At 62.0% G+C, this 26,748-nt stretch overlaps 1 protein-coding gene across 2 annotated transcripts in view; it reads left to right on the top strand.

Annotated features, from left to right (window-relative positions):
• SLC7A5 (solute carrier family 7 member 5) overlaps positions 1-25,732 on the top strand; it is a 33,335-nt gene extending 7,603 nt beyond the window's left edge. The window contains exons 2-10 of one of the 2 annotated variants that reach the window (XM_025860534.2): positions 6,767-6,892; positions 16,635-16,740; positions 17,567-17,611; positions 18,012-18,135; positions 19,045-19,148; positions 19,560-19,656; positions 20,083-20,232; positions 21,883-22,060; positions 23,333-25,732. In XM_025860534.2, coding sequence (XP_025716319.1) covers positions 6,767-6,892; positions 16,635-16,740; positions 17,567-17,611; positions 18,012-18,135; positions 19,045-19,148; positions 19,560-19,656; positions 20,083-20,232; positions 21,883-22,060; positions 23,333-23,388 — 986 coding nt within the window. In that variant the 3' untranslated portion in view covers positions 23,389-25,732. The remainder of the gene's footprint in view (positions 1-6,766; positions 6,893-16,634; positions 16,741-17,566; positions 17,612-18,011; positions 18,136-19,044; positions 19,149-19,559; positions 19,657-20,082; positions 20,233-21,882; positions 22,061-23,332) is intronic. The other variant, XM_073882379.1, reaches the window with a different exon arrangement.
• Positions 25,733-26,748: the final 1,016 nt, after the last annotated feature.

Here is a 26,748-nt window from a genome sequence, read left to right as displayed (position 1 = left end):
GGGGTGCTGGGCATCGAGTTCACATGTTCCCTCACCCCCGCCCCAGCAGCTGTGCGGAGACCAGACACACTGAGCAACCTGCCTGGCGTCACACAGCATGTCGGCACTCAGGGGTCGCTTCAGAGCCGAGGGAGGGCTTCCCTCCTGGTTGTCCTGGCTGTTCTTGGGGCAGGTGGCTTCTGGGGACCTCCCTGTTCTCCAGGACTTGTGCCTCAGGAAAGCCCAGTAAAGTGAGACGCCGCTGTCTGGGGGGTCTCCTGCTCGCCCCAGGCCCCGGGGCGGGGGGCTGGCAGCTCTCTCTGAGCTGACTAAATCTACCCCTTGCCGGTGTGTTCCGACATGAACGTGCCGCCCCATTCCTGACAGCTGGCGCGCCCCCAGGGTCAGGTTACAAATGGGAAGAGATGTGGAGACGCATGTTCCAGGGCTGGTCGTGGGGATTGGAAATGGGACACTGGCCTGTCGGTGATTTCTTTATACAGAGAAGCAGTGAATGGACAAGATGGGGGCAGGCGGGGGGCGGGGGCTACCGCTTGGAGCCGGTGTCCCACTCGCTGGGGAGGTCACGGCGGCCCCTTGGCTGAGGGAGCCTTGGGCCCTGTCGGAACAGCTCCCTGCCCTGGGTGGGTCTAGAGCAGAGCTCTTGACCTGAACTGGCTCTGTGTTCTAGCACGTTCCGGAGGGGAGTCAGCCTTGTCACGTGGTTTGGGGTCATGCGCACTCCTTTTCTTTGAGCCCAGCAAGGGTGAAATCGCCCTCCGGTTCTCCAAGTGGCATCTCTGGGCCCTCAGCCCTGGCGTCCCTGGGGAGAGTTAGGAATGCAGACTCTCGGCCCCACCCAGGCCTGCCAATCAGAAGCTCTGGGGTGGGGCCCCACCAACTGTCCCACGAGGCCCTCAGGGGCCTCTGGCGTCCGGGAGTGTGAGATCCTATCTGTCTCTGGGAGAAGCCGACAAAGTTAAGGCAGGACATGAAGAAGTGCTCAGTGGGGGAGGCCCAGCTGGTCAGGGCCGCCAGGCTGCCTATTGGGAGAGGGGCTCGCAGTGAGCCCAGAGGACATGTGCACCTCCGGGGGCCAGGGGGCAGGTGCTGATAAATGAGCCCCCACGAAGCTCTAGGCCCCTGCGTGTGCTGGGTGGGTTGGGATAAGTAAGGCGAAGGCAGAACAGGAGCCTGCGGAGCAGCCTGGCGCCCCGTCGGAAGTCAGGCCCGTGGGCAGATGTCTGTCAGCCTGAGCAAGCCCACAGTCACTGGCCGCTGCTGGAGGAGCCTGCCCACCTGCAGCCGAGCCCCAGGGTCCAGACGTCGAACGAGCACCGTGGGGGGCCAGGCTCCAGGTCAGCAGCTGCCACGGCTCTCTGGCCTGGCGCTGCCCAGGGGCATGCGGGGGGCCAGGCTGGCCGGCCACTTCCTGTCCCTGCCCGCAAAGCTCTAGGTCAGACAGTGCACATTTGCATGGCGTTGCTGTCTCAGCCCCATCTGGCCCTCACGTGTCGGCTGGACCCCACGGTGTCAGGCAGCGTTGCTCACTGGCCACAGACCGACTTTGCCCAGGTGTTGGCCCTTGGCGTCCAGGCCCTGAAAACCATATGCAGAAAGCACCTTCTTTAGAGAGACCCATTTGAGGACCCTGCCTGTGGCTCCTAGGTGGGACTCAGGCAGTGAGGTTCGAGGGGGCTCTGACCCTGGGGCTCTTCCATCTCTGGGGGTGGACAGTCCCTGCAGAGCCTTGGGCTAGGGACGAGGTGGGCTCTGTCATTGCAGCCCCCTGGATGGGGGGCATCGGACTGATTTCCTCATCAGTAGGTGCCAGCTGGGACCCAGATGCTGTGGTTTCGGGTGGTTCTCTTGGGCTTACTCGTGACCTTCCCCTGGTTTGTTTGACCTCAAGTCAGCAGAGGGAGTGGGGTCGGCCTGCCACCAGGGTGCGCCGAAGGCACCTGTGCTGAGGGCACCGAACGCCAGAGTGAGTCTGAGCATGCATCAAGTGCTCACACGCTGTCACCAGATCCTTGCTGACCTTGGTACCCCTGTCCACAGAGTTGTGAGGGAGCACAGCCTGGGTTACTGCCTCGGCTACACCCGTCAGCATTTTACCCTCCGGTGGTGTGTTTTTTGTGTTTTGTTTGGGTGTGTTTGTTTATTTTTTTACTTTTATCTTTAAATTTTTTTTTCGTTTTGGTGTTTTTAAATGAAAACAGGCTGCCCTTGAGTTTCAACCCCCCTCCTGTGGGTGAAACAGCCAAATGAGTACATTTAACACGAGGCTGCTGTCTAGGAGAAGTCGGGGCTGTGGTGGGCGATTGGGGTCCCTGGCGGCATTGAGGGATGAGAGGTCAGGGGGGGCCAGGCTGGGAAGGGAGCATTGGAGTCCTCAGATAACCACCTTCCCAGAGACAGAGGCCGCTACCAGGAGGAGGCTGGTGACCTGTGTGCTGGTGGGGAGTACATCCCTCTGTGACGTCAGCAGCATGGGGGCCCCACCTGGGATGGGGAAGCAGAGAGCATGTGGGGTGTCCCAGGTCACATCAAGCACCACCGATGGCAACACCCCAAGGGTACCCCACACTCAGGGTCGGGGAGCATCCCAGAGTGCTCCCTGAGGGGAGGCCGAGAGTACCAAGTTGGGCGGGGCCGGCGCCCAGGGCCAAGTGGCCCTCTGGGGATGTGCAGCCTGGGTCCGTAGGCAGGAATCTCAGTAAAGCCCCCTACTCAGTCAGCCTGGGGCTGGGGCTGGAGCTCGCAGCCAGGCTCTCCCTGTGACCAGGTGTCCCCTGCGGCTGTGGGGTCGTCCTTTCCTCCCTGGGCAGCACTACCCACCATCGAGGTGCAGGGGGAGGCCCTGAGAGTCTGGCTCCTTTGCTGAGGTTGAGCTGGGTGCTCCTGCTGGCCAGCGATGTGGCCCATGTCGTAGTCGGACGAGGATGGGACAGACACAGGCGCGAAGGACAAGCTCCCAGTGTGCGGGACCAGCCTCCAGTCCCAGCCTGCTCCTGGCAGTGCTCGGGCAGCCCAGAGCTGGCTTATCTTCCTGGCCCCAGCTGTCAGCATGTGCAAGCACAGCCCTGCTTATCTGGGCGGGCGGGTGCCAGTGTGGGGAGCCTTCCCGACGGCACCTCTGCTCCTGTCGGCCGCCCACTCGTGTGACACAGGCCCTGGAGGGCTGCGAGTCCATAGGGACCACGCCATAACCCTCAGCACCTCCTCTCCTGACACCCCGGACCCCACTGTCCCCATCAAGACCCGCGGCAGCAGCCCCCCTTCTGAAGGCGTCCGGTCAAGGTGCCGGAGCTACAGGCAAGGCCCTGAGATGCACAACCAGCTGCTTTCGTGAAGGTCAGAAGCCAGTGGGTCCCTGAGGAACGCATTTGCTTACTTAAGATTATATTTCATTTTGAAACTTTTTTAAAAAACCCAATGGAGAATACTAAAGCATTTGTTTACTCGCCAGCCAGTCAGTGAACATTAAAGTGTCATCAAGTATTTCAGTTGTTTTTATAAAAGAAGTGGATGTTACAAGGTCTCCTTTGTTCTGTGAGCAGGTCCCTTCCTCTCCCACCTGCAGCCCGCCTTGCCTGACCATGACCTGGTTACTGTGGATGTGACCTAGAGCCGCGTCGGTGTGAAGAGAGGCCCCCTGCACCTGCCGGGCAGGGCTCGGGATGCGCTAGTGGGAGCTGCGGGTCAGGCCTGGGCTGGGCAGGCTGCGCGCCGCACGTTCCCGACAGAGGGGCAGCCTCCTCCGCAGGGGCTCTGGGCCCCGTCCTGCCCCAGGAACCACTAAGACCAGCATTAGTGGGGCACCGCAGCAGGGCCGACCATGAGCTGGGAGCTCCGGGCGAGCCTGCTTCCCATCCTGGAGCCTGAATTGTCCTCTGCGAGATGGGGAGAGGGGTAGGAAGACCCCAGAGGAGCAGGTGGAGCAGAGGCGGTGGTTCGGCTGTTCCGGTGTCTGGCGCCGTGCCCACACACCTCTGCCAGGAGACCAGCCTGCCAGAAGCCACGTTGGGCAGGGTGTCCGGCGGGCGGGGAAGCGCGGCCTCCCAGTGCGGCTGGGCCACAGCTCCCCCGCCCGCCCGGCCTCCCTGGGGCGTGAATGGGGGGAGTGATGCAGTGGGCCGGCCTCCTGCGGAAAGTGCATCTGCCTACAGAATGCTAGCCACTTGTGCCTGGTGAGGGGGGCCAGAGGCATTTGTGCCCCCACGACTGTCACACTCACCCCATAAGGAAATGTGAGGCTGTCCCAGAAAACCTCGGCCCCGCCCCCTTGCTGTGCACAGGCTCCCTGGGATCCGGTGGCAGGAAGGAACAGGCGCTGAGCGTGGGCTTGCCCTCCAAGGCCCTTCCATCCCGGATCCCAGCCATGCGGCTGGTGGCATCAATGAGCACCGGACTGAAAGCATTCCGTGGAAGCTAAGACAAGGGAATCCCGCTACTTCTTCCCTCCCTTCCCTCCACTGTGATTACCGTGGGGCTGCCAGATAGACCCCAGAGACCTGTGTCTCAGTCTGGGCTCTGTCCCTACCATCTTGGGGCAGGGGGCCACCCTGAGCCTCTGTTTTCTCTTCTGTGCGGGGAATGGCAGTACTGACGTGGCTGATACAGGACAGCCATCTCCCCGTTGACTCTGAGGGCCTGGACTGAGCATGTGCCCACTTCCCGGGGCCGCAGTGAAGGTCCCCGGGGCTGTCTGCCCCATGCACATTTGAGCCTTTCCCGGCCAGGCTCAGCTCCTCCTTCATCCCTGTGGTGTGGACACTGTGTCTAGAGCCCCACTTCCCCTCGGCAGCTCATTTTACTATATGGCCTGGCAGGTGCAGGCGCAGACCACAGCCTAGGAGCCCCAAGGGATTAGGCTGGGGTCCGTGCCAGGCCCAAAGGCCACTGCTCTTTGCTGCCCCACCCAGTGCAGGGAACTCCTGAGTATTTCAACTGCGGAGTGGCAGCTACGAGTCACGACTTTGAGAACGGCTTTCAATCTGAACTCTCAGGGCAGAGCACAATCTTGGTCTGCCGTTGCATCAGCCAGGGCTCAGAGCATCGGGGAACATGGCAGTGGGGGAGGGGCGCTACTAAGGTGTCAGTTAATTTCCTGGAGCAATAAGCAGGTGGCAGGGTGCAGCGGGCTGGAAGAGTTCATGTTTTTCTTCTACCTGAACTGCCAGGTCTTATCCAGTTCATTAGTGCAGATTTATTTTTTGAGGCCTTACTGCTCAAATTGTAAAATTTCACTGATTGGCTTTAGCTGGGGAAGAAGCCCCTCTTGGGGTCTGCCAGTCCTGGGTTAGTTCTGTGTCGAAAAGAGAAAAGATGTGCAGACCTTTCCAGCATTTCTTACCTTAACTGCAGCTCATGGAGAAGCAGTGGGTGTGGAGGGCTCGTGGAGAGGCCCTTCCCAGGTCCAGGCCCTGCAGGTTAAAGTCGGAGGACCAGCCCCCGAGAAAGAAAGGTCCCGCTCTGTGCCCTTGCAGATTCCCTGGTGTGGATGCTGCCAGGCAGCTGGTCGCGGTAGCCTTCGGGAGGGCGCCATGCGCAGAGCTGAGCCGCAGCCTGTCCAGCTCACCCTTGGAGCAGCTGAGAGCACACACGACTTAGGAATGGTGGATTGGAAGGTCTGAGCGCTGAGGATTTGTTGCCTTTGTTTTAATGTAGTTTTGCTTCTTTGTAAGTGGCTGCGATGACAGCCAGCTCCCGGGGTCCCTACACACTTGACCGTGTCTCCTGCACAGCCGATGTGTCACCATACGGATGCCTCCACCTTGGGTCAGGGCCAGGGGTCTCCCGGGAAGCCAGGCAGGGCCTGCTTGTGAGCGTCCGGGCGCGTTTGTGGAGCCTGGCTTAGGGGCCCACCTGTGCCCCCTGCCCCCCAGCCCCACGTCCCCTGCCTTCCAGGTCGGGACCAGCTATGATTGCTGTGATTTCTAGTTTTCAACATATCCCATTCAAGTCCCCAGCTGGGCCCACCTCAGTGTTGCCTCTTGCTGACCCCTACTTCTTGGGCTTGGCCTCGCCTTCAGTCCCCGTGTCATGTGTCAGAATTGCCCCCCGTGGTCCCACCAGTTGGCTTGTCATATGGATTCATGCTAACACTATCTCACTTACCTGTTTCCTCTGTGGGATTCCAGAAGGTTCTCTCTGCAAAAAGAGTTTCCCACCTTCAGGAAGTTAGGTGGGCTGTGTGGGCACCTAAGTTAGGCTGAAATGGGGAGGGATGCACACAGGTGAGCACAGACTCCTTCCTGCAGCTAAGGTGCATTTGTATTTATAACCTGGGTGCTGAAGATAGGCCACAGGTGTGCAGCAGGTGGGGGCGTGGGCGGGGCGGGGCAGGGCTGTGGCAATTCATTCATTAAAAGTTCTTTATGACAGGGCACCTGGGTGGCTCAGCCTTCGGCTCAGGTCATGGTCCCAGGGTCCTGGGATCAAGTCCCATGTCCGGCTCCCTGCTCGGCAGGAAGCCTGCTTCTCCCTCTGCCTCTGCTGCCACTCCCCCTGCTCGTGTTCCCTCTCGTGCTCTCTCTCAAATAAATGAATAAAGTCTTTTAAAAAAATCTTTATGGTAGCCCAGGGGTGTGTGGGAATGTAGCTGTTTTGAGAGTCAAAGAAGTGTGTTTCTTAGCCTCTGACCTTGAGCCTGGAGAGCCGTCAGTGAGAACAAGGCCCAGAAGGTGTGAGCCGCCAGAGGGGCTGGGCTCCCCTCTCTGGGGCTGCCCCGTCCGCTGTGGCCGCCTGTCCCGCGCGACTCACTCCTGCCCTCTCTCCACAGTCCTGCTCACGGCCGTGAACTGTTACAGCGTGAAGGCCGCCACCCGGGTCCAGGACGCCTTCGCCGCCGCCAAGCTCCTGGCGTTGGCCTTGATCATTCTGCTTGGCTTCATCCAGATTGGGAAGGGTGAGTGTAAGCTCTGGGCGCCCCTGCCAGGTGTCCTTCGAGGGCCTGCTGTGCCTGTGGTGGGAGCGGTCCCTGTCCCTGAATGCCCCTGGCCCGAAGGTCTGCCGCGCCAGCACGCACGGTTTCATTTGAGCCGGTCACACTGTCCGGCAAGAGGTACTGACATTGTTACAGAGACTGAACAGCAAAGTTAAATCCCGAGTGATGGGGAGAAATGGACCAACCCTGTCCCCTCAAACCCCACTCTCCTACCCACACGTGAGGGCAGGGGTGGGGTGGGGACATGGCAGTTCGCAGAGGGACCTCAGGGCTGCGCCCGGCACACGGAACTCGAGGTGGGATGGAACCGTTACCAAGGCAGATCTCGCACATGGGGGCCCACATCTCAAGTGCCTGTTCGATGGAGGGTGGCCGCCCCCGGGGAGGATGTAGGAGCCCCGCCAGCCCCAGCATCTTGCCATGCCAACCCCTCCCACTGTGGTCTGCCACTTTGTCTTATCCATGTGGGTCACCCACGGCGTGGCACTTGGTGGCAGCGCGTCCTCTCAATGCTGGGAAGGGACGTACACGTTTCTCCCGGTGGGGTGGGCATCTGCTTGGCTCTCACAGACCAGCGATCCCCCAGGGGCTGGCGCAAGGCAGCTTCTGAGGGCCCCTTCAGAGAGGGTCACCAAGAGGGCGCACAGCCACGTATGTGCGGGGGACACGCAGAGGCAGGTGGTGCCCCATAGCCCTTGTGTTGGCCTCTGTCCATGACCGAGTGCTCTTAGAGCCCTGGGGTGCGGGAAGGCAGCACCTGTGCCCCCGGCTTAGCAGCAGGAGAGCCAGGATTGGGGCTGGATCTGCGTCATCCAAGGTCGCGTGCAGGCTTCTCCAGCAGGTCACGCCGTGGGCCTCTGTGGGCGTCTCATCCTATAGCCCACCCTCTTCAGGTGCTGCCTAGCTATGAATCGAGTGGGTGGAAAGCCCGTAATGGGCCCATATCTGCCGTGTCCTCTGGGCTTCTGCCCGCGATACCCAGAAATCCGTTCCTTCAGTTCCTGGGCTCTCATACTCCCTTCCCCTAAGGGCCACACAGGGCACCACGCTTCATAGGAACTCAGCATCCGCAGGCCGTGGGCCCATGCAGGGGGGCGTTCATGATTTGGGAGAATTGGGTGCACATGGACCCTCTATGGGGCTAGAGAGAAGCCCACATGCTGGTCTACACCGGCCTAGTGACATGGAAGCGAGAACCCAGGTAATTTGGGCAGACCATCTTTATTGAATACATTCACATGTGTGAAGGTTTGTAGCGTGGCTCTGGGACCTAATGAGACCCCAGCACCCACGAGCTACGATCATCAGCAGCATCAAGGGGCATATCCCACCTGATTTCCAGACCGCTTTCTGGGGCAAGAAAGGGAGCCGGACGTCATCCTGGGAGCATGTGTCAGATCAGCCAGGAAATCCTTAACCCCCGGCCCAGCCTCGGGTGTGCCGACCAGGCAGGGCTGGGACGGGACGGTCGGCCCTGAGTGTGTGCGGGGCTGCTGCTCCGGGGGCTCCCACCGTACTCAGAGCCTTCCTAGGGCTCCAGGGTCTAGCACCTCCTTGAAGACAGGACTTTATTGTCTGCCTTAGTCCTCGAGTCTTGAGGACTCTGGTCGGGGCTTCCCTGTGCAGCCTCGTGGAGCAGTCAGCTGGGCGGGACCCGGCGGACCAGACTTTGTGCAGCCAGGAAGCATGTCATTTGTTAGAAGATCTGCTCGTGAAGGTATTTGCTGGGCCGGTCTGATTAGCTACAGACAGATGAGGAATGTGGAGGGGGTGACGTGACTTGTGTAGAAACAAATTCAGTCGGATAGCAAAGAACTTTTGTTCAGCTCAAATACCTAATGTGTTTGTGATGCTGTTGCCGTAGGAAACATCCCCCCCCCCCCACACACACCCCGCGCCCCCCTTGCCCCGAAGCAGTTCCTTTCTGAACTCGGGATACCGTGTGGCATCTGCAGAATTCTGCCTCCTGGTTTTCCTCAAGACAGTTGTGTTGTTCCCACACGAATGCCTTCCCTTCTGGGGGACATATGGTTGCAAAATTGACGCCCTTCTCCTCCCACGGAGTCCGTGGTCTGACTCTTCTTCCCTCGGGCAGCCTGCCCGTCACCCTGGGTCCCCATGCTGATGGCAGGCGGGAGGGCCCGGATCCTGGGGGCCGGGGCTCGGCTCAGATGTGCTCAGACTGTCCCCCAGCCAGGCTGCATTATGGCGCAGACCCCGGGTGCCCTACTCCCCTGGGCTCTGAGTGGTCGGTCTTCCTCCCCAGCCCACCAAGCACCCAGGGGGGCCCGAGGGCTGCAGAGGGGGTTTGAGTTCAGCTGGCCATTGGTTGGCCACCGGGCCTCTGCTGGGCTCGTGCCCTCGAGACCCGTGAGCAGTCCACCCTTGTTCTTCCCCCCATCCTTCCCTGGAACCTTCTGAGGCCCTGAGTGTGACTGGCTGCTGAGCCCCGACAAGGACTTGGCCCTGCCGGCCGGGGCTCGGCTGTGGGGACACCAGACAGCGCATGAACAGGAGAACTGTAGATGGGCAGACGGGGCGCCAGCCGAGACCAGGACTGAGGGCGGCGGCGGGGGCAGCTGGATGAAGGCACAAAGTTAGAGGGACAAAGGGATGGCTCTGCACAGCCCCAGGCCGGGATCTCGGTGTGGGAGCCGCTCAGCTGCCCTGTGGCTGTGGGTGGGAGGGCCCCCGCGGTGTCGGGCGCGCAGGCCTGGCGCCATGCGAGGTGTCTGGATTTGCTCTCAGCATTTTTAGAAGGGGAGACAGAGCTCAGGTCAGCATTTCGGATCCAGTGGCTGTGGCACAAAGCAGGGGAGGCCGCAGAGAAGCAGGCAGACGGGGTGGGTGGAGGGCACGTGGGGGCTCATGCCTGCCGCCTTCTGCCACCTGCTTTTGCCCTTTTGGTCTGTGGGCCCCTTATGTGTGACGCCCCACAGGGGCCACGGCCCTAAGGCCAGGCCGTTCCCAAGCCAAGCAGGCGTTCCTCAGACCAGAGATGGGAGTGGGGTGCAGAAGGCGCGCCCCTCTGCCCGGGTCAGTCCCGGAGGGGACGCACGGTGGGACCCATGTGGACCCGTGTGGCTTTGCTCGGGCTGCAGCGCCAGTGGGCGAGCGGTTACGGCGTGGACTGCCCGGGTGTACGGCTGTAAAGGGCCCACGGAGCGCCTCCTCCCTCCCACGCCGAGTCTGAGCAGGATACCCTCTGCCGAGGGAGGTCGTGGCGGCCGGGCAAACAGTCCTGCCCCCTAGCCCTTGCCCCTATGCCCCAGGCTTGCAGCAGCTCACACAAACTCACCCCGCTGCCGAGACGTTGGCCCCAAAATGCTGGGAGACATGGGTGTGGTCTGCATGGCAAGCAGAGGCTCCTGAACCCGGCGTTGTTTATCTCATACGTCTGGGCGCTGTCCCAACATGACAGGGGTATCTCGGAACGGGGGACACATGGGAGACAGCCCGGGCAGGAAGGGGCGAGCCCTTGCAGGCCTCCCCTGACAGAGGACTTCAGGGCCCATTTCAGAGGGGCTCGGGGTCCTGCTGGGACCGCAGGGCACTGCAGCGGGGGGCCGTGCAGGGCTGGGGTTTGGTTCTCCACTCTGGTCACCTGGGTCCCAGGAGCAGGGAAGGGACCGGGGGGGCAGGGCAGGGCGTGCCCTGTGGGAAGACTTGTCCTGAAGGTGCCATCGAGGCAAGCTTGGTTGTTTTTCCTGTGGATGTTCTTTGATAATTTTTTTTTTTGAAGATTTATTTGAGAGAAAGAGGAAATGTGAGCGGGGGAGGGGCAGAGGGAAAATTCCCAGCAGACTCCCCATTGAGCCAAGGGCCTGACATGGGGCTCCATCCCCTAACCCTGAGATCATGACCTGAGCCAAAATCACGAGTCAGTTACTCAACCGGCTGAGCCACCCAGGCGCTCCTATTCTTTGATAATTTTTAATTGAGGCCTTTTTCTTGGGCCTGCACGCCTCTGCACTAACTCAGCATCCAGAATCATAACAGCTTTGAAATCACATGCTTTGCTCGTGCCGCCCTCTGGCATGAAATCAAAGTCAGGGAAGTCGGACTGTCTCCCACTGAGGCCCTCAGCTCGCCTGTGCCCTGGGCCGTGGCAGCCACAGAGCCCTGTGCTGAGCACAGTTGGTTCTCAGGGGTCTCTCCCAGCCTGCTCAGTGGGGAGAGGGCCCTTTGCAACTGGGATTTGAGGTTAAAAGCAGATCCTGAGGCCAAGGGGCCCGCTCCTCCAGGGGTCTAAAAGACAGAGGGTCCCGGGGACAGACACTGGCCAGGTGAACAAGCCCTGACCTCCTGTCAGCCTCCCCAAACCCAGATTCTCGCCCCATCGCCGTTCCCAGACATCAGGCAGAGACAGGACGGGCACCGCGCGCCGGGCACGTCCCTCCGGGGTGGGGAAATGCGGAAGAGGAGCCCGATGAGCCGGCTGCAGGATGCATCCCCTTCCAGGATGCTGGTCTCTGGGTGAAGCCGGAGACCCATCACGGTCCTTTCTGCCCAAGCCCGTTAAGGGCACCGGTCACGCAGCGCTCCCTCGCCAGGTGGGACGCAGAGTGCCGAGGCCCGGTGGCCCCACACGTGACAGCCCATCTTACAGAGCAGGAGCCTGAGGCCAAACACCGTTCCCTTGGCCAGTGATTGCAAAGCAGGATCCAAGGCCACAGCTTGTCCCAGCCACGTCCGAGGCACAGAGCGGAGACCAGGGCGTCTGATGCAGACGGAGTGAGTCCCGTAGGTCTGTCTGCAGACGGTGTCCCATCGTCCCCAGTGATTCTGGGGAACAAAAGTCCAAACGTAGGGCTGTAGTCCCTCTGAAATTCGTGGGGCGTCCCTCCTTGTCTGTTCCAGCTTCCGGTGGTCCCTGGGCTTGTAGCTGTGGCACTCGGCCCTGTTGGCCGAGTGGCCCCTTCCTGTGTCTCTGTGTCTTCCAAGGACCCTCGTGGGCTGCAGGGCCTACCCTAATCCGTGATCTCATCTTGAGATCCTCACCTCCATTCCGTCGTCAAACCAGGTCACATTCAGAGGTTCCAGGTTAACAGGAGTTCCTGGGGGCGACCCCCTTCCCATCTCTTGACGTAAATGACCATCCCATGGAACCCCAGAGGGATAAAGTGGGATGAGAAGCAGAAGCTTCCAGCATGGTGGATGTTCCCCAGTTTGGGGCTGACTTTCTCACAGTGTCCCCATCCCAGGAGGGGTGCCCCAGGGCTGCTCTGCCTGTAGGAAAGCATCGGGTGGGGGTGGGGCCCCGCCAGCCCTGAGGTTCTGGGATTCTCTGCGGCCCCGCCCCAGATGCGGCGTTGACAGGCTCCCGGGACCCTGGAGAAGCATCTGCCCAGCCTTCCCCCCACAACGCGGAGGCCGGGTCTCAGGGGATGCAGGTGTGGGGGGAGCCCTGGTCCTCCCAGGTCAGAAGCCAGAGGGCTGGCACATTCCCCCGGTGGGAGGAAAGACCACGCCTGTCCCCGTGTGCACAGAGCTGCTGCTTCCCGTGGCTGTGTCTTTGTGACGCGGGGATTCGGGCTGGCTTTCCCTGACAGCGCTCCCTGGGCGTTGGAGCTTTCCACCCCAATTACCCCGGTCCCCGAGGGGTCCCCGTGGGCGGGAGGCAGGCCCAGCTTCTGGCTGTGTGCTGGCATTCACATTCCCAGCAGCCCTTCTGGGAGGGCTGCGTGTTCGGGCTAGGAGAGGCAGACGTGAAGGTCTGGGGGCTCTGGGGGCTCGCGTGCACTGCAGGTGAGCCGACGGCCTGGACCCAGCCTCAGCGAGCATGCTGCCTTCTCTCTGGGCAGCAGTGCAGTGTGCAGAAAAGCCCCAGAGAAGGGGTGGTGGCACAGGGGACCCTGTTTAACTGTGGGGTCCCAGGGTGCCCACGCCCCCACTCTTGGAGCCCGCGGGAGGACCCATCACAATCACTCTGGCCTGCTCTTGTGCGGGGGAGGGCTGGGGCCCCCGTGGGGATAGAGCCCGACTGGGTAGCTTCGAGCAGGGTGGCCGTCTGGGGGCTGTTGTCATTCATCCGTGTCTGAGGTACCCCGTGTTGGGGTCAATACCCCATGTCAGCGTGTCTGCCCTAGCCATGGGAGCAGTGCACGCAGGCCCAGCATCGGTCACTACTCCTGCCCTGTGTTGTTGCCGTCTGGGGGAGCCGCCCTCTGCATCCCAGCATGTTCAGCGGCACCGCCTGCCTCCACCCACCGGACGGCCCCCACCCCCGCCCTGTCAAGTCTGCGTGTTTCCAGATATCGCCACATGTCCCCCGGCTGCAGAGGGCAGGTGGGTGGTTGAGACTGCATGCGGAGTCTTCTAGGATCTGCCCTCCTCCCAGGAGGGCTCCATGTCTCTTCTGCGCCCTGCCCCTGCTCACCACCGCCTTGGCCACCACACAGCACAGCTGCTAATGCACATCATGATGCCCAGGTTCGGCCGCCTCCCCCCCAGCTCTCCACACCTCCCTGAAGACCACCTGCTGTTAGGGCTCCGGCCCCAGCAGGACCCCAGGACAGCGAGGGCAGGCACAGGCTAAGTGCCCCACAGAGCCAGCAGACCCAGTGCCTGCTCCTTGGTGCCCATCGAGAAGGAGGGGCAGCGTGCTTGGCCGGCATTTGGTCAGGAGCCTGGAGAAGCTGCGGGTTTCCCTTCTGGGCCAGCATCCAGCACAGTCTGCGCCTGAACAAAGCCGGGAGCCCTGCCGGGGGTGCATACACGCTGCCCACTCAGGACGGGTCACTGTCACACCCCTCCTTCTGTCCCTGGTGTGCGGTGAGGCACGCTCCTTCTACGGGAGGTGATAGAGTGGGCAATGGCCCAGAGGAACTGGGCAGAGGGTTGATTGGCAGCCAGACGCAACAGCCAGATCCTAGGCGGAGCTTTTTCTGCTCCCCACCACCCCCCAACACACACACCACTAGAGAAGCAGGAGGGCTGCCAGGCACACGTGGTGCTGCGGCGTCTGGGGGCCGCTGTGGGGTCTGGGGGCGCGGTCTCTCTGTGCGCCTGGATGTCTGCTTTCCTCCAAGGGACTGGACACTTTGCAGCCAGGGAGTGAGGTCGCAGACGGCCAAGGGAGGTCCCAGCAGATGGCCCAACCACACTTGTCCTAGGAATAGAAATCTTTGTAGGCTGTTTGGGAGGGGCCTGGCCGAGGCCCCCAGTGAGATTCTTTTCTCTGTGTTTGGTCAGAGAAGCAAGCATTTCCTTGGAGGAAATCAGGCTGTAAGTCCCAGAAAATACTGTTGTACATTGGGAGTACCACCCCCCGTGTGACCATCTCAGACGACTGTGTGTACGTATCCGGGCTTGGAGCTGGTGGCCACAGCGAGGGTGGTGCCTCAGGAGGACATCGAGGCTTGCGTGGGCCTTCGCAGGGCTGAAAGCATCTGGTTCTTGGCTGAAAACTGCAGGCTGCAGGTCCCACCTCGAATCTTATCCCTGTCCCAGCCCTTTATCTGCAGTAGCCAGGATCCTTCTGAGCACCCACACTTCACCTTTCCTGTACCAGGCTGGGTGGTGGCCCCCAAAAGTGACCTCTGCATGGAATGTCTCCAACCCACACGTGCACACACACTGTCACTAAATCAGGGGGGACCAGTTTTAACAACACCCAAATGTATATCACAGCAGATGGGAAAATTGTTAAATTTGAAGAGTAAACAAGATACATAGATGTGTGTTCTAGTAGGAAGATGGGGTAGGTTCGTGAGAAAATCGTAGGTTCCAGACACGCATGCACTACGTGTGAGGGGCCGTTCTTGTGGAAAGCCTTCCGTGCTCCAGAAGCGGCTGTGGGACCTGAGTCCTCGGGAGGTCTGGGGGAGTGAGGGCGGTCTCAGCGGGGTCCCCCCAGACTCTTAGGAGCAGCTGGGGCCCTCTGGGAGGTGTAGGTGGTGTGGACTTGCACACACGGTCCCCAGAGGTGGGTCCCCAGTCCTGGTCCTAGATCCCACTGCGTGTTGGTGGTTCCCCACCCCCAGGGCAGGTGGCCCAAGCCTCCATGTCCCCAGCTGCTGGAGAGCAGAAACACGTGGACAGGGCCGTGGGATGTGGTGGAGCTCTGCAGACGTGGAGTGCACATTGCAGACCATTTCCATGGGGGAGCCACCAGGAGGGAGCCCAGGGGGCCTCTGGGAGCTCTCCTGGGTGCTGTTGAATGAACGGCACGCTGTCCTAAGCCCACTCTCTGCACGGCCCCTGTCCACCCAGCCTGCTGACCACCCTGTGACCAGGCAGTCCCGGGACCTGGGCCTCCAAGACAGGTCACATGCGGGCAGTAGGTGAGGTTCCGGCCACCCCGGGGCCAAACAGTCTATCACGAGACCGTGGCCACATCCACCTCCAGCTCAGGTTTGAGATCAAAGGCCTCAGCACACCTGCGGGGTCAGGACAAACAAGCTCAAGGGCGGAGTCCAGAACATGTAGGAGGTCCAGAGCTGCTTTTGAAGTGCAGGCTTCTACTGGGGGAGATAAGGCGCGACGGGATCTCCCCTCCGCTGCTGTCATTGTGCCCTGTTCCTGGGGTGACTGAGGCCATCACCCTTGTGGGAGGGTGTGGGGAACCTTGGGCTCCCCAGAGGCCTGAAGACCCACCGGCTCTGGGTCGGGGCCACACCCCTGCCTCGCCCCGCAGTGCCTGGGCCAGTGGCTTCTCAGCTGGATGCGACACAGGCCTTCACATGCAGAGCCACAAGGACTCCATTAGAAATGTCCCCAAACTAAGGAGCAGTCCACATCTGACCAAGAGTACAGCCCCTGCTTCAGCTGTGTGTGCCTGGCAGGCAGCCACCACGGGTGGGCCCTAAACCCAGGCATACGTGTCCCGCTAAGACAGGGGAGACGCAGCAGAGAAGCCACGGGAGGACGGGGGCAGACACCGGGGTGGTGTGACTGCACACCGGGGCCCCCTGGGCCGCTCCCAGTGGAAACGGTCAGCAGAGAGGTGGACGCAGCTCTGCCGGGCCCTGCTGTCGTCTGTCCGTGTGGAGGACCGAGGCCGAGATGCCCCCAGGGACAGCTGTCTGGGAGGTGCTCGAACTGCATGGCCCCATCACCTCATGCCCCTGCAGTCTCTCGGGCACAGATCTGAGTTGTTTTTGAGAAATTTCCTGCTGACCCTTACTGACAGGTCATGCTCTGAGCTCTGTCCCCCAAGCAAGGAACCTGGGTTTAGGGTTAGCAGCCCGAGATTCTCCCAGCACTAAGGGGGAGCCGAGACTCAAGCCTAGGTGCCCCTGACCTGGGGCTCACGGCACGGGTTCTGCAGGGAGTGTCCCCTGAGGTGACCGGGGCGACTAGCCCTTCCTCCTGACCCGAATGAATCACAGGTAGACACACACACGCCCCTGCCCCCACCTATGTGGGCATCCCATCCTTCAGCGCGCACATAGTCCACTGGTACTTAGAGTGACCAAGAGTCTGCAGAGCTGCCTCCCCCTCACGGGTGGGCTAGGGGCATCTTGGGGGCCAGGTCCCCTGGGTCACCTGTGCCTGCTCGCTCCTGGCCCCAGGGTAAGTGTGGGAATGCTGGCCAGGTGGCTCAGCAGGTGCATTTAATTTGTTGCAGCGGAAAGCCTTCACCCCACCATTTCTGTTTGTGACTGTATTTTGCTCCAGGAACATTCCAGAAGTTGTGGTGAGACCTCTTTGCAGTGATCTCTAACCTGGCATTCCTTTCTGTGTGTTTGGCCTTTGCCAGGTGACGTGTCCAATCTGGATCCTACGGTCTCGTTCGAGGGCACCAAGCTGGACGTGGGGAACATTGTGCTGGCATTGTACAGCGGCCTCTTTGCCTATGGGGGATGGTAGGTTCTAGAATGTTGGGGTCTCTGGGCCTTGGGTGGACCGTCGAGGGTCCAGAACTCCGGGCCTCTTGGCCGGCCGCGGGCTGTTCTGGGGAATGCAGGCAGGGCTCTAGAGCTGCGGCTCGCCCCACGCGTCCCAGAAAAGTGCAGCCGTGCCCCAGCACAGACGTGCCGTGGCGCAGACGGGCCCCAGCGCAGACCTGGGTGCTGCTCGCAGCAAGCCTGCTTCCTGTATACAGACCTTTGCTGACGGCCTCAAAGCCTTTAGGCGGAAAGTGCTGGGCTTGGTGGTTCTTGACCTCCCCCGGCCAGGAGCAAGGTGCCTGCCTATGGCCCTGGCCGTTGTCCTCTGTCCCCTGGGTCCCCAGCCGTGGCCCCTGCTCTCGAGCCACAAGAGTGGCTGCGGTGGGTGGGCAGGCCGGCGGCACGGAAGATGCCGGAAAGGGTCAGGCAGCAGACAGGGATGCCTCGTGCTTAGTGCAGTAGACCTTCCACGGGGGCACGGGAGCCGTGAGGGCTGCCCTTCGGGTCTCTTTCCCCACGTGGCCTCTGAGCCTGCCCTTGAGTGCTCGGTGTGGACGTGAAGAGCTGCACACGGAGCGGGTCTGCAAGGGGGGAGGTGCCCAGGGTGCCCCCGCTGCGGGCCGGGCTGTGCCTGTGCCCGGGGGGACAGAGTGCATCAGAGCACAAGCCACGTGGGGGTGGCAGCGCGGACTTCCCTCAGGACAGCTGCTCACCAAGGGGGACCCGCAGGTGGATGGGGGCTCCCGGGGGCATCTGTGTTGTGGGAGAGACGTGTAGTTAAGGTCTGCTCTCTCGTTTCTAGGAACTACTTGAATTTTGTCACAGAGGAGATGATCAATCCCTACAGGTATGCGTACGCACGAACTTGTGTTACTTTAAAGTGAGAGAAGGAGGAAGCCTGGTTCTGTCTCAGGCGAGAGCGGGAGGGGCGCCGGGGCGGGGTGCTGGCTTCTGTCCCCACGCTGTCCGCACGGTGGCCGTGTGACCTGGAACAAGGCTGCCCCGCGGGACCGGGGCCCGGGGCTGGAGGAGTTGAGTCACTGGACCAGGTTCACACGGCCGTCCACCTGCCAGCTTCCGGCCCCTTACGGGTGCTGCTGGCCGCCTCGCCCCTCACCGCCTTCCCTGCGCAGCGAGGCTCCGGGCCCTGCGCCTGTGTGTCAGAAGGGGCACCCGCTCCCCCCCATGCAGCCTGGCCCCGTGCTCGGCTGCCCTTGGATGATGTCCCCCCCTGCCCCTCCTTCCAGAAACCTGCCCCTGGCCATCATCATCTCCCTCCCCATCGTCACCCTGGTGTACGTGCTGACGAACCTGGCCTACTTCACCACACTGTCCACGGAGCAGATGCTGACGTCGGAGGCTGTGGCCGTGGTAAGACGCCACCTCTGAGCCCCTGACGCCGAGCAGAGCAGGCCCCTCAGCCATGAGCCTCACCCTTCTCGGGGGGGTCGGGCTGTGCTCTGCCACCCTCCAGACAGAGCAGGGCGCCGGGTCTTCAGCCAGGCTCACGGGAGACTCGGGGCTTTCAGGCACCGGTGCCCAGGCTGCCCCAGGCCAGCTGTAGGCCAGCACATGTGAGCGATTTGTCGAGCCGAGTATGGGTTTGGGGGAAGGGTGAGTCCCAGGCAAGCGGGGCTTCCAGCCCTGAGCGCGGGCTGGTGCAGCCGGGTGGCCTTCCCCCACAGGCAGCCCGGATGCCTCCTGAGTCTCCTGTACTGGGCACCGTGGACCCTGGGTTCAGCGGAGGGGCACGGCATGTCCGGGCTGCGCGGAGGTGGCTGGCTGAGTGCCTTGTCAACCCCCAAACCAAGCAGCGTGGCCCCAGAGCCAGGGGACTTCGCTCTTGCAACACCCACCCACTCTACCTTCTGAACAAACACCAAGTCCTGCTCGGGGAGAGGGGGTGCGGGGGGACACTGGGGGCCCAGCCAGAGACAGCTGCGCTCCCCTTCCCTTGAGCGGATGTGCTGTGCCGATGGGGGGACACTGTGCACGGGGCCCCCCTGGCATCCTGTGGGGTGACTAGTGCCCGAGACTGTGGCGGGGACTGAGGCACAGGGCCCCGTGCTGAACTAGGTCCTGTCCCTGGGGCTGCCCCCCAGAGTCCAGACCCCGGGGGCGGGTCACTCCCAGTATAGACTCCCGAGCATGTGGGGAGTCGTGTAGGCAGCAGCGTGCCAGGGCCAGGCTGTGAGGACGGCCTGTCGTCCAGCCTGAGAGGCTGGAGCCCCGTGCTGGGGTGCCCCAGGGCCGAGGGGCTCATGCTCACTGTCTGCCTAGGACTTCGGGACCTATCACCTGGGCGTTATGTCGTGGATCATCCCTGTCTTCGTGGGCCTGTCCTGCTTCGGCTCCGTCAATGGGTCCCTCTTCACGTCCTCTCGGTGAGGCCCCACCCGCATACCCGCGCACCACCCGGGCTCTGGGGGGGAGGCAGGAGGCTCAGCCGGTGCGGGGGAGGCCACTGCACACCACCTTCCGACGTGTGCTCTAAGTTTTGTCTTGTCATGTTGGAGGAATACAGAAATGAGGGAACCATGAACTCTGCCCCACGGCCCCCTGCCCAGAGGTGACACAGCTGTGTTCTTCTGGACTCTTTCACGGGTTCATTTTGAAACCCTGCCCAGGGGGACTGGAGATGAAGAAGGCTGAGTCTTCCCCTTGCCAGCTGAGCCCCTCAGGGACGCCGGAAGCCCACACAGGGAGCCCAGCCCTTGGGGATGGGCCCGCTCCGCTCCCTGCCCTGCCTGGGGGCGCGCGGGGAGGAGGCCGAATGCCCACTCCTCTGTCCACAGGCTGTTCTTCGTGGGGGCCAGGGAGGGCCACCTGCCCTCCATCCTGTCCATGATCCACCCCCAGCTCCTGACACCCATGCCGTCCCTCATCTTTACGGTAAGCGGGCAATGCCATCAGCATGCTGTTCTCTATCCCTGGGACGATGGCTGGCGGGCCAAAGTGGGAGACTGGCGTGTCGCTCGGGACCCATCTGGGCGGCTTCCCCGCGGAGGCTGGCGGGAGGGAGGCTGCGCGTTCTCCGCACGAAGCCTGTCGCGGCCTCACCCGCTGTCCGCTGGCTGCTCGAGGCCGACACTGAGACACAAAACAATTTCCTCACCTCGTGCTTCATAGATTTTTTTGTTTTAAGTTGTTAATTCCAAAAATTACATGTAGGGGTTGTAAAACAGAAGATCTGGAAACGGTGTGGAAGCGCGGGAAGGGGAGCTGTTGGGAGACGGCTGTGTGCGGGCCGCGCCCAGGAGCCTTGCGGGCATGTGCGCAGAGTGCGCTTTTGTCACGAGGTGCTGTGTCTGCTTGCAGTGCATCATGACCCTGCTGTACGCCTTCTCCAGAGACATCTTCTCCGTCATCAACTTCTTTAGCTTCTTCAACTGGCTCTGCGTGGCCCTGGCCATCGCCGGGATGCTGTGGCTTCGCTACAGGAAGCCCGAGCTGGAGCGGCCCATCAAGGTGAGCGGCCCACCAACGGGGGGCGATGCGCCCGGCGCTCGGTGGGGGCTCTGCAGAGCCACGTGCCTCAGAAACGGTCTGAGTGTCTGCCACTTGGCTCTGTGCCTTCAGGCATGTGGCCGGGCAAGCCACTGTTCCTCCATCTTCCTTCTGCCGACGAGGGGTCAGGGTACTCTGTCTGGAACCTTCTGGTAAGGCTCGAGCCAGACCTGTGTGAACGTGGTTCCGAACTAGACAGAGTTAACTAGTTCACGTGATGACCGTTGTTGGGAACCTCTTGACAACGTGAATCCAGGTGCTGGGGTCCATCAAAGAACAAATTAGATCCCAAGTCCCCTAGAGCTTCTCTTTTAGGGGGGCAGAAGTAAGCGAGAAACCCGGGTGCCAGGTGGGGGGTGATGAGCGCTGCAGGGCAGGAGGGCAGGTGAGGCCCTGACTGGCCCGCGGCAGCATTGAACCAGATGGCCGGGGAGGGGCAGGTGCCAGGGCAGGAGGGGAGACCAGCTGGGCTGCAGGTGGAGGTGCCCGCGGCGCCCGCCCTGGCCTCAGCCTGCCCAGGAGAAAGCAGGGTGCTGGCCCTTGTCAGCTTGGGACTGGGGTCCAGCTTCCCAGGGGTGACCCTGTCCAGGAAGGGGTGCAGTGAAGGCCACATCAGCCATGGCCCCAACCCTCACGTCGTGGCCAGCAGGGAGTCGCTGGCCAGCAGCTCCTGTCCCTCGTGCAGCCCCTCTGCTGGCATATGGTCCTCACAGTGGGCACCTGTCCGCGGGCCTCCTCCCTGGCTCCCCCACCCAGCACCTTTGCAGAGACCAGTGGGGTCTGGGACGGGTTCTTGTGGGGGGACCAAGGGAACCTCAGTGCCTGGGGTCATCTCGGCCCTTGCTTGGCGGGGGCATGCCGTGTGGGCTGACCTAGTGGGACCCTCGCTCGTCCTTCACCCCCCCCCCCGGGGTTTCTGCCAGTGTGTAGACAGACGGCTAATTCTGTGTGTAGATGAGGCGGGGCGGGTGTGCGGGGAGCCGTGCGCTGGCTGTGGGCGTGTCCGCGGCTCTTCCACTTTGAACGCTGTGCGTGGGCTGTGCGCCCGTGGGGCGCAGCCCGCGGCCCTGCCTGTGCACAAAGGGCTCTCTGAGGAGGCAGGGGCCGCTGTGCGATTCGTGATGAGTGGGTGGCCACGGACTTCCCAGAAGTGCCGGGCCTCTCCTTTGGGTGGCCGTGGATCAGGTGATGGGCCAAGGTCGCCACCCTGTGAGGGAACCCGGAGGCTGACCTTCCCTGACCCCGGGGACTCCTCAAGGGCCCAACCTGGTTCTTTCCGTTTGCCTGTCAGCACCGTCTGTGCTTAGCTGCCGCGCGGCCCCGCGCGCTGAGGGCGGTAGAGGTCTCCGTTGGCAGAGCCCCGCCACCTCGCCGAGGCCGACTCAGAAAAGCACACGGGCCAGAGCCGGTAGAGGCTAGAACAGGCCCTGGAGCTCAGAGCCGTTCTGAGCTTGGCCGGGACGCAGGGGGCACAGGGTGTGCCGAGGGCACAGGGGACGCACTGCGTGCAGCAGGGCAGACGGGACTCCGGACAGCAGGCCCCGGGAGGCGTGTGGGACTGACGGACGACAGGCTGCCGGGCATCAGCCCCGTCGCTGTCCCCGTCCCCAGGTGAACTTGGCCCTCCCAGTGTTCTTCATCTTGGCCTGCCTCTTCCTGATCGCCGTCTCCTTCTGGAAGACCCCTGTGGAGTGTGGCATTGGCTTCACCATCATCCTCAGCGGCCTGCCCGTCTACTTCTTTGGGATCTGGTGGAAAAACAAGCCCAAGTGGCTCCTCCAGGGCATCTGTGAGTACTTTATCCGCAGTGTGGGCGCCCCCCCGCCTCAGAGCAGGGCCGTCTGCAGCTCTGGCCTAACCCCCAGCCCCTCGGGCCTCCCCCAGACCCCAGAGCAGGGCCGTCTGCAGCTCTGGCCTAACCCCCCAGCCCCTCGGGCCACCCCCACCCAGAGCAGGGCCGTCTGCAGCTCTGGTCTAACCCCCCAGCCCCTCGGACCTCCCCCAGACCCCAGAGCAGGACCGTCTGCAGCGCTGGCCTAACCCCCCCATCTGGGAGCAGCAGAGCGCCCACTGTCCCAGGTTCCAGGATCAGCCAGGGGTGACGACAGGTGTGCGAGGCCCTGGCTGAGGGGCCAGCAGTGAGGCGTTTACGATGCCAACTGAGGTTTGGGGCACTGTGGCGTGTTTGGCAGTGACGTCCGGCCCACGTATTTCAGGGATAAGACGCTCAGCTTGGCACCAGCTAATCTCAGAACAAGGGATTCCAGAGAACTAGGCTGCTTTTGCCAAGTAATGAAATCCCACCGTCTGTCGCCGGCTTAAACACAGCTAGCTGACCTAGAAAGGCAGAAAGGACAATGCGGGATCTGGGACCGCCGTCCTGGGCTCCATTCACAAGCCAAGCTTAGGACCCGTGACTGAAATCACGTCGAATGTGGCGGGCTTCTGGGAGAGTCAGGGTGTCCACAGGCCTGCGCCCCAGCCACCACGTGCCAGGTGGCTGTCTGCATTCTCACTGGTGCTCGCCTTTCGGTCATTTCGGTAAAGCTTTGCTTCCAGCCCAGCCCAGAGGCTCCCTGTCAGTCCTCTTTCAGAACACGCCACCCGAGGGCCTGAAGCAGGAGCCCTCCATGCGGAGATCAGCCCCCGGAATGAGTGCTTGCAGATCCGTGGGTGACAGGTGTTGGTCGGGCCCCCAGTACACGCCCACCTGCAAGCGGCGGTCATCCTGAGGAGGGCGTGCCTGGACCCTCTGTCCCACTGTGGCTGCTGAGAAGCCCGGGCTCTGACATGGGCCGAGGGCTGACGTTCCTTGGCCACACCAGCTGGCGACTTGCACAGTCGGGGGCAGATGCACAGCGTCTGGTGCTTCTAACCTGACGTGCAGCTGCTGCCCTACAGCAGGGAGGCCCACAGGCCTGGGCAGATGTACACGCATCGGGAGGTTTCTAGCCACTCTTGTAGCTTTGGGAGGTGCAGCCACGGGGGACAGGGTGAGCTGCAGCCCATACTGCCTGGTGATGTCCCCCCCGAGCTAACCCAGCTGTTCCCCCCCTCCCAGTTTCCACGACAGTCCTCTGCCAGAAGCTCATGCAGGTGGTGCCCCAGGAGACGTAAGCCAGAAGGACCAAGAAGCTGCCAGAAAGAAAACGCACAAAGATGGTGTTGAAACATCTCATCACCTTGAAAAGTGACTCCAGTCCTGTCTTCCAGGCAGCTCAGCTGAGCGCCCCGCACCGTCCCTCCACCGGGTCAGGGGGCTGGGGCCCCAGTGAAAACTGGTACGACTTTAGTCCCAGAAAGCAAACTTCTGTCTTAAGCTCCGTGAGTGTAGCACCAAAAGAGGCCGGGTCCCTGACCCTCCGCAGGCTGTTTGCCACCTTGGGCCCTTCTCTTTTCAGCCTTTGTTTATTTGTATTATTTTTTTAACTTAAGTTTTGGGTCAAGTTGACGCCACCAAGATGATTATTTTCTAAAGCAACGAGGGGGAGTGGGGAGAGTTTTCCCCTCCGCCCCCTGCAGCATGATGTGCCTCCGAGGGACCAGGTCGTGTTGCGGAGCGTGGCACCCGGCCTGGCCCGGCACAGGCCCCCTGGAAGGGAGGGGTTCTGAGCGCCAGACACTCCAGTCCCACGAGCAGAGCCACCAAGACTCTGGCCTCGCTGTGTGGCCTCTGAGTTGCACTGACAGACAGACGGCTACCCAGACCACGTGCTTGGCTTTCTTTTGTTGTTGTTGTAGATGTAGTGACTTTAGCAAAAACTAATCTCGGGACTTAGGTCTCTTTGCCTTAAAGACCCAAGGGTAGATCCCTCCCAGACCCCCCAGAAGAGAGCAGAGAAGGTCACCAGAACAGCTGCTTTCAGAGAGTGACAACGGCCCCGGCTCAGTGGAAGGCGGGTTCCTGCACCTGGTGTCTGCTGTTGGGGGGGGGGGCTCAAGCAGAGGTCACAGGCACCCAGACCATCCCAAGCTCCCACCCGTGTGCACCACCCAGGATGTCAGAGCAGGGTCAGCATCTGGGCTAGACCCCGGTCACCCGGGACGCACTGGGCTTCTGGTTTCGTACATCGCACCCTGGACACCCGCGTGAGCAGAGGCACAATGGCAGGAGGACTCGGGTTTGGGCTGTGGGTCGCACGGACTCCGGGCTGTTCCACATCCAGTACTGGGACTGACCAAGAGTTGTTGCTGGCAAAGACTCACACGAAATCTAGAACAAACCAGGCAAGAACGGCAGACACCATGATGGGGAGTCCTCAAGGACTTCCAGCTGGCTAGTCTCTCAAGATAACCCCCCTCTCTGGGCCTGAAGAACTGACCCCAGCAAGCCGCCTGGAGCTGGCTCCGTTTCCTGGTGGGGGAGCCCCCCTTCCACCTGCACGGTCCATGCCCCCGCCCCCCCCTGCCCCCCAGGCCAGACTCCACTGCTGGGATGCTGGCCTCTCACTGTACCTGCCCCCGGGGCTGTCCTGACTCCTCAGGCTTTTGTCTTTGTGGTGCCCGTGGTGCTTTCCTCAGGGGTGGCCGCGGAGGTCGAGCTGAGCCCTTGGGCATCGGGCTGCAGCCGGAGGAGCTGCTTCAGCCCCCCAGGGCCACGTGAGCTTGGCGTGGCCAGCCTGCCGCCATCGAGCCAACCAGCCTCCAGGACCCAGAGCAACCTGAAAGCAGCTCAGGAGGCTGAGAAGGCGGCCCGTGGTTCATCTTCCTGCTTTGTGCCTGAGCACAGTGCTGGCTCTGGGAGGGATGCAGGGAGCCAAGGGGCCCTGGCAGCCTTCCCGTGGCGGCCTGCTCCAGCAGCCTGCAGGTGGGTGTGGGGAACCGGGGCATGGTCACCCCTGCGGGGATGGTTGGGGGGCCGGCGTCTCCTCTCACGCAGGCAGGTCACAGGCCTGTGAAGGCAGGTTGGCGGCCCAGGCTGCCGTTCCTGGAGCCACACCCCCCCAACCCAGCCCAGGGGCCCCCTCCAACGGCGCCCCAGACACCAGGCACACTTCCACGGTGGCATTCTGGGCAAGGCAGAGACTCTGCGTTTTCTGACCACTCTCTACTGACAGGTGTCCCGCGCATGTGTATCTGTTGGGCTTCATTTATTTATTTATTTTTTTAAAGCAAACCGTGTTGTAACCAGCAAATGTTTGCTCATGGGCCTGTTTTATCCAGGCCTAATGTGTCACTAACTTAAAGGATGCTGTTGGCACCGTGTGTATTTATTTGCGGGGTTGACGGCCACCCTTGCTGGTGCACGGCATTCCCGCTGTCCTGGTGTCTCCGTGGGTCCTGGCCACGGCAGCCCAGCCGGGACACCTGCTGCAGAATGGTGTGTGTGCGGCCTAACGTCTCTTTCTCTTTTCCCGTCAATGGCTAAACTGTTGACTCGGCTGGTTCAGGGTGGGGAGTCTGGGGTTTTTGTGTGTGGGGTTTTTCGTTGATTTTTGAAGAAAAACAATCAGAATCTTAAGTACTACTGGTGGTCTTCTGTGTCCTTTGTTCAGCGCCAAATTCTGGGTGTAGGAATGACCCTGGGTGTTATCCCCATGGAGGGGGTTGGTCGTGCACCTCTTGGCCCACCTCGTTCATTCACCGATGTGGCCTCCTCGAGGCCGGCAGCGTGGGAAGCCCACCACGGTGGCGCAGCCCCCATCTCGGGGTGGGTGGTGAAGGCCCGGAAGGAGGCTGGGGGCTGAGCGAGAGTTCGGATCTGCCTCTCGGAGGGGCGTTGTGTGGCCTCGGGCCTGCAGGTGGCTGGGACTGCTGCCGGGCCGGCACCAGGAGGGCAGGGGAGGCACATACCAGCTTGGCGTCAGGAGGAAGGACCAAGCCCTTCCCTCATTCCCACGACATCGAGTATCTCGTCCGAGCCCCGGAGTGGAGCGGGGCTGCAGGCCACACCACTCTTCCACGGACCAACGGACGACACGGAACTCTGGCACACTCCCTCTGAGTGTTAGCGTTCGCACGGGGCCTCGAGGACGGGCAGGCAAGGGTCTGCCGGGGTGGGAAGGGCTTTGTGGGGTGGCCAAGGCCTGAACCTTGGGTCTGCAGGTCTGGGTGCTCAGTGAAGGGGTTTCCGCCCCATTCCTCAGACGGGCTTGGGTGGGGGAGTGCGGCCTGCTGCCACCCAAGGACACCAGGGCCTCCCAACCCCGCCTGTGCACCCCTGCACATTGAGCCCCAAAGCCGAGCAGGTAGGGGGCTGCATGGGCAGGGATCCCCGGAGCTGCTGCCCCCGCTGGACGCCCTCCCACCCTGCCCCTGGGGGCCAGGTGCCCACGATGGTCCACAGTCCCGCGCAAGCACCATGCTGCTCCCGTCTGATCCAGGGAGCCCCGCTAAACTCACAGCTCGTGCTGCGTCCAGGAGCGCACAGAAATCCCACATCCGTTCCCAGGGAAGCAGGTGGGAAACCTGTGGCCCTGGCCCCGGCCCAGGGACAGCTGTCCTTTCACTGTTGCCGATGAAATAGGGTCTCGACAC

Source organism: Callorhinus ursinus, unplaced genomic scaffold (genome assembly GCF_003265705.2).
Source record: "Callorhinus ursinus isolate GAN/ISIS: 27379988/994484 unplaced genomic scaffold, GSC_fseal_2.0 scaffold46, whole genome shotgun sequence".
Taxonomy (NCBI): domain Eukaryota; kingdom Metazoa; phylum Chordata; class Mammalia; order Carnivora; family Otariidae; genus Callorhinus; species Callorhinus ursinus.
Note: the sequence above shows the minus strand (reverse complement) of the source record. Positions and strands in the feature narration are given on the sequence as shown.